The sequence below is a fragment of the Oryctolagus cuniculus genome, chromosome 12, assembly GCF_051225735.1.
Source record: "Oryctolagus cuniculus isolate XC-2025 breed Fujian yellow rabbit chromosome 12, ASM5122573v1, whole genome shotgun sequence".
In the NCBI taxonomy this organism is placed as follows: Eukaryota; Metazoa; Chordata; class Mammalia; order Lagomorpha; family Leporidae; genus Oryctolagus; species Oryctolagus cuniculus.
In genome coordinates, this window is record NC_142878.1 from 2046515 (window position 1) to 2064949 (window position 18435).

The 18435-nt window shown below is 51.3% G+C and overlaps 1 protein-coding gene across 37 annotated transcripts in view; it reads right to left on the bottom strand.

Moving 5' to 3' along the window:
- Positions 1–18435, bottom strand: part of AKAP13 (A-kinase anchoring protein 13) — a 311707-nt gene that overhangs the window by 137826 nt on the left and 155446 nt on the right. For all 37 annotated transcript variants that reach the window (XR_016218636.1, XR_016218637.1, XM_089311068.1 and 34 more), the window contains one exon: positions 17105–17238. Coding sequence is in view for 34 of the 37 variants with exons in the window: in XM_089311068.1 (XP_089167194.1) it covers positions 17105–17238 (134 nt within the window). In the remaining 3 variants the exon portion in view is untranslated. The remainder of the gene's footprint in view (positions 1–17104; positions 17239–18435) is intronic.

Consider the following 18435-nt stretch of genomic DNA (forward strand, 5'->3'; position numbering starts at 1 on the left):
CACCCTGCCTCCGGGGGCGGGGGGGCCTGCAGGGGGTGCGGTAGGCAAGAAGGTCTTGGCAATGAACAGAAAAAGAAAGGAAGAGCCAAGAAGAAACTCCTTTTCAAATGACCATCTATGGAAATAAGAACAACTTCACTCCGTGAAGGCAACGAGGTCAAGGGGAACAGGCTGACATCAGCTGACAGAATTTCTTAGAGGGATTTTGTCACCACCAGCATGCGGTAGTCAGTCAGCAGCAGACCACTGCACGCTGGCCAGCTTACTCCTGTCGCTCCCCCTCTTCGTGGAGGAGCAACACAGGACCCTGCGCTGTTCTTTCGTCTGCTCGGCCCTCCCCGGGTTTGCTGCTGGTTCTTCCCGGGTTGGCTACTATCCCTTCCACCTCCGTGGAAGGGCAGTTCCCCCTGGCCGCTTTCCCCACTTCCGCAGGGGAGCGGCACACCGCCGGCCGGCTTTCTCGGGGGCTGCACGGGTGTTCCTTCAGCTAGATGTTCCCCTTAGATGTTCCTGGTGCATGCCGTCTCTCTCCTCCTTTATAGTCCTCCTCCGCCAATCCTAACTCGGCTGCCCACACGCCGAGTACGCTGCTCTCCTCCAATCAGGAGCAAGTCCTACAGTTTATTAGCTGAACTGGAGGCAGCTGTGTGGAAGCTGTTTACTTCTCTCCCAGCGCCATATTGTGGGAGAGCAGATGCATAGAATAAGTCTTAATTCCAGTAACTCAGTCCAGTCCGGGCTGCTCCCCACAACTCCCACATCCAACAAATATTTAGCTACCTGCTCTAGGTGAGTTGCTCTGTAATGTCAGAAAGAGACAAAAATGCATGGAACATTCTGGGCTCTCAAGGCACCAACATTTAAAACCAGTACAGGACAGCACTGGGGGAGGGCACAGCCACAATGCACAGAGCCAGCGGGACGAGGTCTCTGGCTGAAATGATCCTGAAGAAGGTTCACACACAGAAGGCGCACAGTCCTCCAAGTTCCCGCGCGGTCATGAAAACGTCTGTTCCAATCACCAGCACCACAGGACAGCTGTGCCCAGCGCCTAAGATGAACAAGGACTGCTTCAGGAAGTGACGACTTACTTTTCTCTGCAGGGCAAAGGAGCTCCGGCAGTCACCAGAGGAGCCACGGTGACTCAGCTCCCATGGAAGACGGCGCGCATCTGCCAGGCCAGCAGCCCAGACAGGCACGCCTCCCAAAGTGCTCACAAGACGAGGCAAAGGGAAAAAGAGAAAAACCCTTCATGAAGAAACCCACTTTCCATACTACGGGCAGGCTAATTTGGCATTTAGTCCCTTAGAGACAACCTCGTGCATCTGTATTCTGATAATTCTATTCAGGTAAACAGGAATAAAAATGGAAATTCTGAATAAATGAACATTAACTGTGTACCTAAGACTAACTTGTGAATATTTGTCCCTAAAGATGTGCCAGCTGACAAGTCGTCCGCAGCACACATCAGAGAACGCAAGGGTCGGCTCAGAGGTGTGCTGCCTCTAACTCACAGCGCTCAGGGCACCAACACTGCAGCCAGCTGTCTGCAGCAAGTTACAGACTTTGTTTCTGCAAAATGGGGATAAAAACAATGAGTAAAAGACAAAGTTGTTATGAAGAATAAATGAATTCATACAGATAAAAGCATGTTTCTAATGCTTATGGTGTAAGTACTATAAAGTGTTAGTCGCTATATTATTTTTGCATTTTTGCAGGCGGTATTTAAGGCCACTTCCCAGGATGTATGTGCGTGTGTGTGTGTGCACATACATACACATACATACATATATATGTTTGTATAAACATTTTAAAAAAGCCAAGCGGGAGCGTGTGTAGCCTAGTGATAAAGATGCCAGTTAGGCCACTTCCAGGTCCCACATCATGGTGCCTGGGTTGCACTCTCAGCTCCACTTCCTGATCCAGCTTCCAGACAGACACACTCTGGGTGGCAGAGTGATGACTTGAGTAGTGGGGTTCCTGTCATTCCTGTCAACCCTGTGAGAGGTCTGGGTGACTACAGTGGTGGGGTTCCTGTCACTGTGGGAGGTCTGGGTGACTGCAGTAGTGGGGTTCCTGTCACTGTGGGAGGTGTGGGTGACGAACAGTGGGGTTCCTGTCACTGTGGGAGGTCCGAGTGATGGAGCAGTGGGGTTCCTGTCACTGTGGGAGGTCCGAGTGATGGAGCAGTGGGGTTCCTGTCACTGTGGGAGGTCCGAGTGATGGAGCAGTGGGGTTCCTGTCACTGTGGGAGGTCCGAGTGATGGAGCAGTGGGGTTCCTGTCACTGTGGGAGGTCCGAGTGATGGAGCAGTGGGGTTCCTGTCACTGTGGGAGGTCCGAGTGATGGAGCAGTGGGGTTCCTGTCACTGTGGGAGGTCCGAGTGATGGAGCAGTGGGGTTCCTGTCACTGTGGGAGGTCCGGGTGATGGAGCAGTGGGGTTCCTGTCACTGTGGGAGGTCCGAGTGATGGAGCAGTGGGGTTCCTGTCACTGTGGGAGGTCCGAGTGATGGAGCAGTGGGGTTCCTGTCACTGTGGGAGGTCTGGGTGATGGAGCAGTGGGGTTCCTGTCACTGTGGGAGGTCCGAGTGATGGAGCAGTGGGGTTCCTGTCACTGTGGGAGGTCCGGGTGATGGAGCAGTGGGGTTCCTGTCACTGTGGGAGGTCCGAGTGATGGAGCAGTGGGGTTCCTGTCACTGTGGGAGGTCCGAGTGATGGAGCAGTGGGGTTCCTGTCACTGTGGGAGGTCTGGGTGATGGAGCAGTGGGGTTCCTGTCACTGTGGGAGGTCTGGGTGATGGAGCAGTGGGGTTCCTGTCACTGTGGGAGGTCCGAGTGATGGAGCAGTGGGGTTCCTGTCACTGTGGGAGGTCTGGGTGATGGAGCAGTGGGGTTCCTGTCACTGTGGGAGGTCTGGGTGATGGAGCAGTGGGGTTCCTGTCACTGTGGGAGGTCTGGGTGATGGAGCAGTGGGGTTCCTGTCACTGTGGGAGGTCCGAGTGATGGAGCAGTGGGGTTCCTGTCACTGTGGGAGGTCCGAGTGATGGAGCAGTGGGGTTCCTGTCACTGTGGGAGGTCTGGGTGATGGAGCAGTGGGGTTCCTGTCACTGTGGGAGGTCCGAGTGATGGAGCAGTGGGGTTCCTGTCACTGTGGGAGGTCCGAGTGATGGAGCAGTGGGGTTCCTGTCACTGTGGGAGGTCTGGGTGATGGAGCAGTGGGGTTCCTGTCACTGTGGGAGGTCTGGGTGATGGAGCAGTGGGGTTCCTGTCACTGTGGGAGGTCTGGGTGATGGAGCAGTGGGGTTCCTGTCACTGTGGGAGGTCCGAGTGATGGAGCAGTGGGGTTCCTGTCACTGTGGGAGGTCTGGGTGATGGAGCAGTGGGGTTCCTGTCACTGTGGGAGGTCTGGGTGATGGAGCAGTGGGGTTCCTGTCACTGTGGGAGGTCTGGGTGATGGAGCAGTGGGGTTCCTGTCACTGTGGGAGGTCTGGGTGACTGCAGTAGTGAGGTTCCTGTCACTGTGGGAGGTGTGGGTGACGAACAGTGGGGTTCCTGTCACTGTGGGAGGTCCGAGTGATGGAGCAGTGGGGTTCCTGTCACTGTGGGAGGTCCGAGTGATGGAGCAGTGGGGTTCCTGTCACTGTGGGAGGTCCGAGTGATGGAGCAGTGGGGTTCCTGTCACTGTGGGAGGTCTGGGTGATGGAGCAGTGGGGTTCCTGTCACCGTGGGAGGTCTGGGTGATGGAGCAGTGGGGTTCCTGTCACTGTGGGAGGTCTGGGTGGAGTTCCCTGCTCCTAAGGGCACTGGGGAGTGAACCGATGACCAGGAGCGACACTTTCTCAGGAACACGGAAGCTTTCTGGTCCCTGCAACCCTGGAGAAAGTAGCAGCAAAACCCACTGGGCAAGCGGACACCAAGTTTTCTGTGAAGAAGATCTTTGTGCAGTTAAGATAGCACTGGGAACAAAAAGATGATGGAAATTCATACATGTTTCTTGGCCACCTGCCACAAGTCCCTGAAAAAGATCCCTACCTAGAAAGCTGGACCGCCTGGCAGGGGGCCCAAGAGGATCAGAAAGTCTTGCTCACAACAGTGTCTTTGGGGACCCCCAGCACTGGGATCCCTCTTAGGCCTCTTTTCTGATATTCCTGCCATTTAAATTTAAAGTTTACATAAGCCATGGATGTTCCAACAGACATACATACTAGGGAAAACAGGCATCTACTCTGCCCTGGACACCAGTGGTACTGTCTTCCCACTGCACACCATGGCATCGTGTGTCCACTCACACCATGGCACCGTGCGTTCACTTCACACCATGGCACCATCCGTCCACTGCACACCATGGCATCGTGTGTCCACTCACACCATGGCACCGTGCGTTCACTTCACACCATGGCACCGCGCGTCCACTGCATATCATGGTAGCGTGTGTCCATTTCACACCATGGCACTGTGCATCCACTGCACACCATGGCACCCTGTGTCCACTTCACATCATGGCACCATGTGTCCACTTCACACCATGGCACTGTGTGTCCAGTGCACACCATGGCACCATGCATCCACTGCACATCATGGCACCGTGTGTCCACTTCACACCATAGCACTGTGCATCCACTGCATATCATGGTACCATGTGTCCACTTCACACCATGGCACTGTGTGTCCACTGCACACTGTGGCACCATGTGTCCACTTCACATCATGGCACCATCTGTCCACTTCACACCATGGCACCGTGTCTCTACTGCACACCATGGCACCGTGTGTCCACTTCACACCATGGCACCGTGCGTCCACTGCACACCAATGGCTTTGGCACTGAGAGCTTATCAGGGAACAGGACCTATCTGAAATTAGTAAATGCAGAAATTGTCTAACTACCTTGAAAGCCTTTTTTAAAAATAATTTTAAAAATTGGAAGCCGTTGTTGTAGTACAGCAGGCAAAGCTCCTGCCAGTTCAAGCCCTGCCTGGCTACTCTACTTCCCATCCGGCTCCCTGCTAATGACCTGGGAAAAGCAGAGGAAGATGGCCCAAGTTGCTTGGACCCCTGCCTCTCATATGGGAAACCTGGATGCAGCTCCTGACTCCTGGTTTTGGCCTGGCTCTGTCCTGGCCATTGCGGCCACTTGGGGAGTGAATCAGTGGGTGGAAGATTGACCTTCTCACCCTCCTCCAGTAACTCTTCCAAATAAATATCCTTAAAATAGTAATAAATAGGGGCAGCACTGTAGCACAGTGGGTAAGGCTGCCACCTGCAATGCTGCTATCACATATGGGCACTGGTTCAAGTCCCAGCTGCTCCACTTCTGCTCTAGCTCCCTGCTAATACTGCCTGAAAAGCAGCAGAAGATGGTCCAAGAGCTTGGGCCCCTGTACCCATATGGGAGACCCAGAAGAAGCTCCTGGCTTCAGTCTGTCTCAGCAATGGCTGTTGTAGTTAACTTTAGAGTGAAACAGGAAGACCTCTCTGTCTCCTCCTCTCTCTCTCTCTGTGACTCTGCCTTTCAAATAATAAAATAAATCTATAAATAAAATAATAAAATTTAAGCCACTTTACTGAAGTGTGATTGACATACAAAAACTTTTAATGTGTACAACTTGATAGGTTAGGGGCTGTTTTTAAAAAATATTTACTTGGGGCCAACGCTGTAGTGTAGTGGGTAAAGCTGCTGCTTGGAGTGCCAGCATCCCATATGGGCAGAGGTTGAAGTCCCAGTTGCTCCATGTCCTACCCAGTACCCTGCTAATGTGCAGTGGAAGATGGCCCAAGTCCTTGGGCCCTTGCACCCATATGGGAGACCTGGAAGAAGCTCCTGGCTCCTTGCTTCAGACCAGCCCAGCACAAGCTGTTGCAGTCATTTGGGGGAGTGAACCAGCGGTTAGAAGATCTCAATGTCTCTCTCTCTCTCTCTCTGTCTCTGTGTGTGTGTGTGTGTGTGTGTCCTTTTCTCTGTAACTCTGCCAAATAAATAAATAAATAAATTTTTAGAGAGAGGCAGAAAGATACAAAGGATCCAGCCACGGGTTCACTGCTCAAATGCTCCTAAACAGTCAGGGTAGGAGCAGGAACCTGGAACTCAATCCGGTCTCCCCACGGGCAGCAAGGATCCAAGCACTTGAGCCATCACTTGCGGCTTCGCAGAGTTCACTTTAGCAGGCAGCTAGCACAGAGAGCAGAGCGGGCGACCCAATGCAGGCACTCTGACGGGAAACGGCAGTGTCTTCACTGGTGTCCAAACTCCTGCACCGGGTGCAGGTCCTGGTCACTGCGGTCCACAGGCTGCCATCCCAGTGCTTTTCTTTAAAATATGTGATGTCGCTTTCTGGAACTAACGTTACTCTTAAAATTGCGAATGTTTTCAACATAAACCTTGAAACAAGAAAACAAGTGTTCCAGTAAAACTTTTAAACATACTTTGCACAAATGGCCCATTACTCAAGGCCAAGTTTCATGGAAGTATTTTGATAATTTCTCTAAAAATCAGGGTGTGTGTGTGCATTTAATGGGTCAGCAGCCTGCAGAGCACAGGCTGGCCAAGCACCAAGTCCAGGAGATGAGGTGAGTGGGGGAGGCCAGCCCTGGGCTCCAGTGCACTGCTGAGCAGAACGGAGGGCCTCTGCTATCTCTCACTAACACCCATCGACTGCCTTCCCTGTGAGGCTCTTACAGAAATCCACACCAGGGAGCTCAAAACAAGCGCATCACCTTCAACACAATCCACTGTGATCATCGTTCTTTCAAACGAGTAGTTTTCCCGGGTCTGAACTGCTAGGACTCTGCCTCTAGTGCTGCCATTGATAACCAGCTCTTCATCCAATCCATTTCACTGCAAAGACAGTTATCCAAATTCTGCACAGAAGTCAGGAAGGACCAGGCTCCCTTCTTTGCTCAACCCTAAATATGCATATTAATGGATTGTCAATGAGAAGCAAGCGGCTAATGCCGCTCTCCACCTGATTTTTTTTTTTTTATTTGACAGGTAGAGTCATAGACAGTGAGAGAGAGAGAGAGAGAAAGGTCTCCCTTCTGTTGGTTCACCCCCCAAATGACCACTCCGGACAGAAGTGCGCCGATCCAAAGCCAGGAGCCAGGTGCTTCCTCTTGATCTCCCATGCAGGTGCAGGGGCCCAAGCACCTGGGCCATCTTTCACTGCCTTCCCAGGCCACAGCAGAGAGCTGGACTAGAAGAGGAGCAATCGGGACTAGAACCCGGCACCCATATGGGATGTCGGGGCCCCAGGCAGAGGATTAACCAAGTGAGCCACAGCACCGGCCCTACACCTTATTTTTTTATTATTATTATTATTATTATTATTATTTTGGTCAGGCAGAATTAGACAGTGAGAGAGAGAGAGAGAGAGAGGAGAGAGAGAAGAGAGAGACAGAAAGGTCTTCCTTCTATTGGTTCACCCCCCAAATGGCCACTACGGCCGGCGTGTTGCACTGATCCGAAGCCAGGAGCCGGGTGCCTCCTCCTGGTCTCCCATGGGGTGCAGGGCCCAAGCACTTAGGCCATCCTCCACTGCCCTCCCGGGCCACAACAGACAGCTGGACTGGAAGAGGAGCAACAGGGACTAGAACCCGGAGTTCCAGCGCCGCAGGCTGAGGATTAGCCTAGTGAGCTGCGGCGCCGGCTCCACCTGGTTTTTTTAAGATTTATTTATTTAAAAGAATTACAGAGACTCAATGCACATCAGCTCATTCTATGATCACATGGGGTCCAGCCACAGCCTCCAAAAATCTGTATCAGACAGCAATTTGCCAACAGGCAGCACTAGAGACCGGCACGGCAGAGGCACACAGCTGACCCACCACAGCAAAGGGATTTTGTGGACATACCAGGTTGCACCCTTCCCATAATTTCTCTCTTCAACGGGGGTAGGGGAGAGGGTTGGGGTTGCAGGGAGCTATATGAAGCAGAAAGTCCACTGACAGTAAAGACAGTGAGGATTTCCTGGAGAAACAAGCAAACGGCTGGGCATCGGCAGAAACACTGGAGAGGGTCCCAGGCTGAAGATACTGGGGGAACCTATTTCAGCAGGGTCAGTGCCAAGAGAGACACAGGAGCAGCAAGCAGCTGGCCCACACCGGCTGGCCCCGCAGCTTCTGCTCTCCTGCCTCGTACATCAAAAGCTACAGAGCCCATGAGCACTAAAATTCTTCCTACACCAAGATTCCAGGGTACAAATAATTACTTCTAAAAGATTCTGGATTCATGTAGTTACAGAATCTAGGATATAAACAGAAAAGCTTTTGAATGGTTTCAGTTACACACTTTCTGATCCCATGCTATTTCTTTACAAATGAAACAGGGGAGATGGGGTACCTGCAATCCAGGTGTATTTTTCTACTGGTATCTCTCCTCACGGAGTCTAAGCAATGAAATAAGAAACTTCCCCTCCTGAGCTTCCTCTGCCTCTGCTCTTTACCTTAAACCTGGCTCTAGGAAGGGTTGAGCAAAAGCTTCCCAGACGCTGTGCCACTCCCCAAGGACCTTGTATGCTGCACAGCAAAGGAACACTCGGTGTGCGCCTGTGAGTCTCACCTTAATGAAAGTCCCAAGTCTATTTCTCACAGGGGCCGCTTCTCTAATTACTCCTGTAATTACTTCAAACAGTTTCGGAAATCTTTTGCATTTATCTGCAGTAGGAACACAGGAACGTGTTCAGCTGCCAACTACAGTCCCAGAAGGACGAGGCTTTAAGGTTTAAACATAGATCAATGCCATGGCTCTGTCAGGACAGACACGAAGCACAAACAAAGGAGATGAACCTGTGAGTCAAGCCCAAGCTCAGCATGACTTCAAGGTGCTCCTGGGAGCCGCTTGCTGGTCCAATGGAGGATGTCGTCACTGCCAACCACTGTTCTCTGGAAGCTTCCCACGATAACGTCACAACACACGTTCAGTCCTCAGGCAATGACTGACAGGGCTTTGGGAGTTTCCAGAATGGAAGCAAAACGCTTGCGTCACTGCATGGAACCATGAGGCCAGAAAGAGAAGAGACTCCCACTGGTTGAAGGCAGACAGCTGAGCAGAGGCCCCATTCCTCTCAGCCCCCAAGTGGTCCACGTACTACTGAGTATTATCAGCCTCCAGGGTTCTGGGGTAAATGGCTCAGTGCATTGTGGGCATTTTTTTGAAGAAAAAAAAAAGAGTCTGAGGCCGAAAAGCACACCCACGGCTCCCTAACTGCAGCCTCATTCCCTGCGATATGCAATCCATCCACCTGTGCTGCCACGTGGTACTCACAAGGAAACCCTACACTGCAGACCACGCTTCTCCAGGGGCCTGCGCCCTGGGAACTCCTGGATGGCATGGCTCACGCATTGAGTCACACACTGTGATGATAACTTCACACATTTGCTTGCTAAGCTTTAACCACATTCAAAACGTCTAACTTTTGGCCAGTGCTGCGGCTCACTAGGCTAATCCTCCGCCTGCGGCACCGGCACCCCACGTTCTAGTCCCGGTCAGGGCACCGGATTCTGTCCCGGTTGCCCCTCTTCCAGTCCAGCTCTCTGCTGTGGACCGGGAAGGCAGTGGAGGATGGCCCAAGTGCTTGGGCCCTGCACCCGCATGGGAGACCAGGAGGAAGCACCTGGCTCCTGGCTTTGGATCGGTACAGCGCCCGCTGTAGCGGCCATTTTGGGGGTGAACCAACGGGGAAGGAAGACCTTTCTCTCTGTCTCTCTCTAATTCTGCCTGTCCAAAAAAAAAAGAGGGGGGGGCAGAGTGGACAGTGAGAGAGAGAGAGACAGAGACAAAGGTCTTTCTTTACCGTTGGTTCACCCACTGATGGCCACTGCGGCCGGCACACCATGCTGATCCGAAGCCAGGAGCCAGGTGCTTCTCCTGGTCTCCCATGCCGGTGCAGGGCCCAAGCACTTGGGCCATCCTCCACTTCACTCCCGGGCCACAGCAGAGAGCTAGACTGGAAGAGGGGCAACCAGGACAGAATCCGGCACTCCAACTGGGACTAGAACCTGGTGTGCCCGGCGCTGCAGGCGGAGGATTAGCTTATTGAGCCGCGGCACCATCCAGAAAACGTCTAATTTTTAAAAATGCTCCTGAGGCTGGCATTGCAGCAGAGTACGTTAACATTAAGCTGCTGCAATAAAAGTATCCATATGAGTACCAGCAAAGAGTCCCAGCTGCTCCACTTTCAATTCAGCTCATTGCAAACGTGGAAAACTGGAAAAGCAGTGGATGATGGCCCAGGTGCCTGGGTCCCTGCCACCCATCTGGGAGACCTGGATGGAGCTCCTGGCTCCCGGCTTCAGCCTGGCCCCTACCTGGCTATGGTGGCACTCTGGAGAGTGAATCAGAGGATGAAAGATCTCTTTGTCACAATCTGCCTTTCAAATAAATAAACAAACGTTTTTGAAGGAGCTCACATTAATATTACTAGAATATAAATATGGTGAAAACATGTCTAAGAGTTGGATGCTACTAAAAAATGGTATGTCTGTGACTTTTTTAATTTTTAAAAATTATATTTAAGTTATCCACGTTTCATGCATTTCAAGGGCCTTCTGTAAACAGAGGTTACCACGTCCTGTCAGTGCCATGGCTCCACAGATCAGTTCCCGAACTACGTGGTAGCTGCCACGTGAAAGCTTGGTGCAAGGGCCATGAAAAGCCACACAAAACAAATGCTTTTAACCAAATTTCTGAGAATGCAAGCATGCCCTCTTGAGAGAAGAGAAAGAAAACAGTGTACCATTAAAAATAACAACAGGACAAAAAATTCGAGAGATACTAACAGGAAACAGTCCAAGACCAACACTGCAATTACCACAACCCTCTAGAAGCAAACATTAATGCTACTATAAAAATAAGAATGCGAGAGCTGGCGCTGTGGTATAACGGGTAACGCCGCCATCCTCAGTGCCAGTACCCACATGGGCGCTGGTTCAGACCTGGCTCCACTTCCAATCCAGCTCCCTGCTGTGGTCTGGGAAAGCAGAAGATGGAGTGCTTGGGCCCCTGCACTCACGTGGGAGACCCAGAAGAAGCCCCAGCTCCTGCCATCGCGGCCATTTGAGGAAAGAACCAACGGATCAAAGATCTTACTCTCTCTGGCTATGCCTCTGCCTCTCTGTAACTCTGCCTTTCAAATAAACAAATAAATCTTCAGGAAAAAAAATGAAATTTCAGCTGACTGGATGTTTGGTTTCCCTTCTTGATCAGGGAGTCACTGCAGGCAGAGAACACCTCACTGACCTAATACTCAACACATCAGTCTTCTAGTTGTCCTTGACCGTACCATGGGCATCCTGAAGACACCAACTGCCTTGCAGAATTAACTGTTCCATACGGCTAAACAGCTTTCACAGTGAGCCCCAGGGGGAGGAATTACTGCAGATGCCTCATGAGCAGATCCCAGGAGGCAATGAAGCCGGCCACATCTTGAAAAGCAAAGACCCCTATATTGGAGGGTGCTGGTTTGCAGCAACGGAGACAGGCAGGCAGGAATCTGAATCCTCTGCTGGCCGTGGTGGAGCACACTGGCCGGGTAAATGGCCCCAGAGGTTTCCTTCTCTGGACTTGAAAATTCAATGTTAGCTCCTGGTTTCCATTCAACTTCTGCTTCTCTTCCTATCAAACCTTAGGAAATAAAAAGCAGGTCTGAATATTACATAATTTCTCCACCAAAAGCAAGTTCCTTGGACAAACACCATCTTGGTGGTTGATATTTAGCTACAGCTAAACAGATAGATTTATTTATTTACTTATTTATTTATTTTGATAGGCAGAGTTAGTGAGAGAGAAAGAGAAAGGTCTTCTTCCATTGATTCACCCCCCAAAATGGCCACTACGGCCGGCGCGCTGTGCCGACCGAAGCCAGGAGCTTCCTCCTGGTCTCCCATGCGGGTGCAGGGCCCAAGCACTTGGGCCATCCTCCACTGCCTTCCCGGGGCCACAGCAGAGACAGCTACACAGATGTAAAGTGAATCTGCTTCAACCCCAGAATGGCCAGGGGAACTGCTGCGGTGACTACTGAAAGCACGGGAATCTGACGCGTGGCCTGGAATCTGTGCACAGTGCACAGGGACGCATGCGGAGTGTGCGCTCAGGGTGCATCTTTCGGAAGCATCAGCTGAATGCTAGCATGACTGACACAGAAACTGGGCTCCAGCCCAGCTGACCATCAGCTAGCTGTGAAACAAAATAATGTCCACTGCTTCTCCTCTGAAGCAAAATGTTAGATTTGGATCCCCTTTAAAGTTCCTTCCGAATCCCAAAGCTCTCAGAAACAGAACAAGGCCCATGTGTCCCAACTTACATTAACAGAAGAGGCCTTCACGAGCCCTCATACTGCGTACTCAAGAAGCAGTAATTGAGTTTGAGCCACCATATTCCACAGGGAACTCAGAAGAGTGAAGGGGGGTGTGGGAAAGTGGCCGGTGCTGTGGCGTGCGCTATGCTGGCATCCCATGTCAGTGCTGGGTCACGCCCCACAGCTCCCTGCTCATGCTGCTGGGGAGGCGGTGGGGGATGCTCCAAGTGTCACAGCCCCTGCACCCATGTGGGAGACTCAGGGGGAGTTTCTGGCTCCTAGCTTCTGCCCAGCCTAGACCTGGATGTCTCGAACATTTCAGGGAATGAATCAGCAGACAGAAAACCAACAAATCAATCTCTGTCTCTTCCTCACTCTGACACTCTGCTTTTCAAATAAATACGTCTTAAAATGGAAAAAAAGGGGGGGATGGATACTGGAACCTCAGTTCCAAAACTAATGAGCAGCTCCAAGATGGCTGACGTGTACCAGGCTCTGTCTCAGCCGTGATTCGCATTCACTCCACAAGGGGGAAAGGAAGGCAGCCAAAGGTGATCTGAAACCATGAAGTGCACACTAGGAGAGGATGCTCAGGAGCGGGAGGGACCCACATGCAAACATGGCAACCTGCATAACCTGCACCAGCAAACCACAGCCGTGAAGCCCTCCGACTAGACAGGGACGGGCTCTGCGGTCTGTAAATGACCTGGCACCTAAACGGTGAGCAGTTTCCTGCCAAGTCAAGAAAGTTAAGACCATCATGAAACCCACACTTTTAACATACATGCGTTTTCTCTGATCAGATAAGCTAATTCCTTCGTGAAAGCAAGGCTTATTTCACGGCACATGTGTTAGGGTGAGGAATGCAAAGTCACTCCCAAGCTTATATGGCAGGTGACAGACTACTGAACGCACAAGAACCGGACTCTGGCTGTTCTGTTCAATTCTTGTGGTGCCACTCGACACGGACCCACATCCTGACAATCACCTGTTTACAGACAAGGTGACCCACGTAAGAAGTCAGATGGATTCTTTATGTAGGTTACTAGGAAACTGCCACAATTTCATCGCTGTCCTAGTTTTTCAGGCACACAACACACTAAGAGGACGAATGGGTGAAACCATGATTCAGTAAAGCAAGGACTGTTTGCTCCCAAGGCCAACCCACAGACTGCGCATGTGTCAGGAAGACCAGGTTAACTAGTATCAGGCAAACACCACTCCTCCTCAACTACAGTCCTAACTCAACCAGCCCTTTGCAGAGGGCACAGCCAGATGCCCGACAATGAAGACCTGACACACAGAGGTCCAGGGAGCCCAGGCTCAAAGGCAGCTCAAGAGACAGGATTGCAAACCAGCCCCAGCTGGTAGTGTAACAGAATGCCTTTTTTAAGGGGAGGGGGAGAAGGGGGGGGGGGGACAAATCTCAGTTGCCTTCTTTCAGAGCGCAAGTATGCTTCTGGATGGCCTCTGACACTGTAACAGTGGGCTTTATACTTTGTTTTTAAATGACTGGGGAAAAGGTTCAAAACAAGATTATTTCAAGACATGAGCAACAGGAAATCAAGCTTCGGGACCCACGGTAAGGCCCGTGGAAGCCCAGCGGCGTGCAGTCCCCTGCACTCGCAGCTGCTCTCACGCCTCAGCAGCAGAGTGGCAGCTGTCAGACTGCGTCCCACTGGCTCGAACACTGCTGTCCACGACCAGTGAAAACCTGTCACGAGCACACAGTCCATGCGCAGCGAAAGGGCGGGGAGAAAATGGGACACAGAGGAAATCCAAGTGTGTCTGTGCTTTTTCCTTTCAGTCCACGTGAATGGGGCAAGGGTGGCCCACAGCAAGAGGACAGGCAGGGAGTCAGATCTCACGTCATTCTGACAACACTGTGAACACAAACACTCTATTATGATGCAGACCTGAACATCTCCCACGCCTGCGCACAGGTGAGGCGCAGAGGGCAAGGCCTGGACATTACGTCACGTGGATCTCGGGCTCCGCACACCGCCCCTGCCAGGGATGGCGCCTGGCTGAGAGGCCGTGCGGACTGGGCCCTGCTGTGTGTGTTTTAAGCCCAGCCCAGGCTCCTCCTAACAGCTGGCTATGACCTTGAGAGAGTCATGTGATTCTCCCAAGATCCACTCTTTTACGCAGAAAACGGCTGTGTGCTGACTAATCAGAGGAATATTACCCCGTCAACTCCTAAAACTGGAAGAAGAGGAAAGGTTCAAGAGAAAAACTTCAAAAAAACCGTTTTGTTTTCTTCTTTATAGTAGACAAGAAACAGCACAGACATGCGGGAAGTGAAGCGCCGGGAGCCAGGCACAGGCTGGCTCCGTGGCACCCCTCGCCAGCACACTGAGGCCAAGGCCTGTGAGTTCCAGGACGTGCGCTCTTTCCTTCCCTTGCTGTGGAGATGTGGAGACAAAGACTCAGGCAGTGTTCATCCGAATAACGCCTGCTGTCCAAGCAGCTGCCCGGGCGGTGGTCACAAACTCTATCTGTAACGAGGGGTGGCTTGGAAAGTCAGCCCCTTCGCACCAGGGCACACGAGGAGGCCTGGTTATCACGTGCACACACTTCAAACAGTGTACCTAGGGGGTACCTTTATTCCAAACAGCACTGTGCACTCCAAATGAGTCCAAGACTGCCTTTTGGAGAAACAAGACGACGCTTCCAGCTTTCTAAGGATGCTTTTGACCAGCATGGCATCTAAAGCAGAGTGCTGCTCCTTTCGGCAAGATCGCTTGCTTGGGGCCAGTGTCCTGGCACACAAGTTAAGCTAAAGCTCAATGCTGGGATCCTGCATGAATGCAGGCCCAAGCCCCGGCTGCTTCACTTAAGATCCAGCTCCCTGCTAATGCATCTGGCCCAAGAAGATGAAAGATCTCTCTGTGTCTCTAACTCTGCCTTTTAAATAAATAATCTTTAAAAAAATGCTTCCTTTTTTAAACAAGAAAAAAATAATTAAAATCAAGACCCTGGAGGAAAAAATGAAGGTTTACAAAAAATGGAATTTTAAAATGAGTTTATTTTGGTACAAAAATTTGAGATCCATATAGTGCTTCATAATATATATTTTCTATATATTTTTTTAAGATTCTTCATATTTTAAAAAAATCTACTGGGTATCAAATGTGCAATTACTATGTAACCCTACCTGCAGGGACATGGCAACACATGCACTTGCTCTTGCACACAGAGCTCTTCACAACAGCCCACAGTGGGATCAGTGCAGATGCACAACAAGGCATGGCACAGCCACACAATGGAACAGCTGCCAATTAAGAAAAATGCTGGAGGGGCCGGCACCATGGCGCAGTAGTTTAATCCTCTGCCTGCAGTGCCGGTATCCCATATGGGCACCAGTTCTAGTCCCAGCTGCTCCTCTTCCAATCCAGCTCTCTGCTGTGGCCTGGGAAAGCAGTAGAGGATGGCCCAAGTCCTGGGCCCCTGCACCCACATGGGAGATTGGAAATAAGCACCTGGTTCCGGATTGGCACAGCTCTGGCTGTTGCAGTCACCTGGGGAGTGAACCAACAGAAGGAAGACCTTTCTCTCTGTTTCTCCCTCTCACTGTCTGTAACTCTACCTCTCAAATAAATAAATAAAATCTTTAAAATAAAAAAAAAGAAAAATGCTGGGCCAGCGCTGTGGTACAACAGGTTAAAGCCCAGGACTGCAGCACGAGCCGGTTCGAGTCCTGGCTGCTCCACTTCTGATCCAGCTCCCTGATAAAGAGCCTGCGAAAGCAGTAGAAGATGGCCCAAGTCCTGGAACCTCTGCACCCACGTGGGAGACTCAGAAGAAGCTCCTGGCTCCTGGCTTTAGATTGGCACAGCTCCAGCCATTATGGCCATTTGGGGAGTGAACCAGTGGATGGAAAACTTCTCTCTGTCTCTACCTCTCTCTATAACTCTTTCAAATAAATAAAATAAATCTTTATAACAAATAAAAAGAAAAATGCTGACACATGCTACAACATGGGTGAACTCTGATGACACGGAGTGAACGGAGAAGGCCACACATCACATGACTCTGCTACACGAAGCATCACGACGCACAAACCCACAGCAGCAACAACAGACTCCAGGCTGTGAGGCGCTGGAGAGTGCAAGGCTGGGAGAGCAACTGCTGCAGGGTGGGTTTGGGGGGTGACAATGCTGTCCTAAAATCAGAATACCAGTGGTGAGTCCTACACAGCACCAAATAAATTAAAAACCACTCAACTGTGCACTTTATTTGAATGAATGGATTTCGCAGTATGAATTCCCTCCCAATAAAGGTGCTACAAAAAACCTCACCAGACCGTCCATTATCACTGTAAGACACACCTTTGTCTTTCAGGTGGTGACTACTGAGCCATCAACTAAATCTTACTGGTGCTATCAGCCTGTGAATGAAGAGTTGGGTGAAGAAAGGCTTACTCAGCCTGTTGTGGTACCTGTCACTGTGCGACACCTTTAGGCCTGAAGACAAGCTCTACAGTCCTGTGCTCACAGGGAAAAAGCTTTCCACGACAACCTCCAAGAAATTCACGCCGGAGAATCTCGTTTCTTTGCCCTGACTATAAAATCTTACTAGCAATTTAAAAAACGGGCAAACACATTTCTGCGCCCATCTGGCTGGTGATAGGCACCTTTCATACGTTTCAAGTTACAGTTTAACTGCCACAGTCTATCTACATTTAATTAAGAAAACAAAGAGGGGTAAATACCGTTGGGTCCCTCTGCCCCCAAACAGAACCCAAGGCCATCAAGGACACACAGCAGACCAGACTGCACAGCCCAGCACGCACGCGGGCACCGTGCCACTCACCGCCTGGCTCTCCGGGCCTGGTCTCATCTTGGGTACAGGCGCTCCGCTGCCCACAGCCGCCTCTTCAGAAACTGAACTCACTCGGGCATTACTCAGAAAATCCACTTCAGCTTCAGCTTTCATGTCGGGCATGTCTGAGGAGAACAGGAGGTTACAGAGTACATTTGAAAACACCGGTTCCTGTGCCTCCTACTGTACCTAGCAAACTCCCAGTTCCGTGTTTCTGTTTGTTTTCGCTTTTCTGCTAACTGGAGACTCTTTCCTTTTTGTTAGGAGCTGGTGTCACTTCTGACCTGAGCGCACATGCTCGTGGGGTTTTCCCTGGTCTCCCTGTGGCTCTGGAGTGGACAGAGATGCAATTCTGTCTGCTGGGTATCCATCACCACCCTGACTTTTCTGAGTGTGGTGCTGACTTGCCTGCGGCAAAGCAAAAGCCTGAGTGCTAAGGGGACAATGACGGCTCAAGTGAGGTGGTCCATGCTGGCATGCACAACAAAGGCAGGAGAGAGCTGTGAAAGACCACGTGGAACAGGCCACAAGAGTGAGGCCAGGCCTCCGGTAGAGGCTGCTGCCTAAGAACAAGCCACACACCCAGCAATGGTGAGGCCCAACTATTCTGTAAATCGGTTTTTAACTCGAATTTCTTCCAAAGCCAAAATACAATCACAAACCAGCAATTCCTTATCTTGGGGGAAAAAAGTCTTTCCATATGTTTTTTTCTGCAACCACACCACTGTCCCCTCACTGGCACAGCTGACAGACCAAGCAGTAGTGGCTTAGGTTTACCTGACCACCACATACATGACCAAGCACCCGGAAGGAAGTGATCAACATTATGTCCGAGGCAAATTTAGCCTCCTGACACTTCTCTAAGGGGACCCGGGCTGAAGAGCCGCAGTTCACCTGGGCAGCGCACACACAGACAGAAGCAACAGGGGACCCGGGCTGAAGAGCCGCAGTTCCCCTGGGCAGTGCACACACAGACGGAAGCAACAGGGGACCCGGGCTGAAGAGCCGCAGTTCCCCTGGGCAGTGCACACACAGACGGAAGCAACAGGGGACCCGGGCTGAAGAGCCGCAGTTCCCCTGGGCAGTGCACACACAGACGGAAGCAACAGGGGACCCGAGCTGAAGAGCCGCAGTTCCCCTGGGCAGTGCACACACAGACGGAGCAACCGGCTTCTCCAGTTCACCCGGAAACCTCCTTGCGGTTGTGTTTAACCCCATGCATGCTGCTGCTGCTTTGGCACAGAACGACGCTCCTGCCACCAAAGAGCAGGGCAGTTTCCTTTGCCAAAGAATAAATTACATTATTAGGATTTTATTCCAAC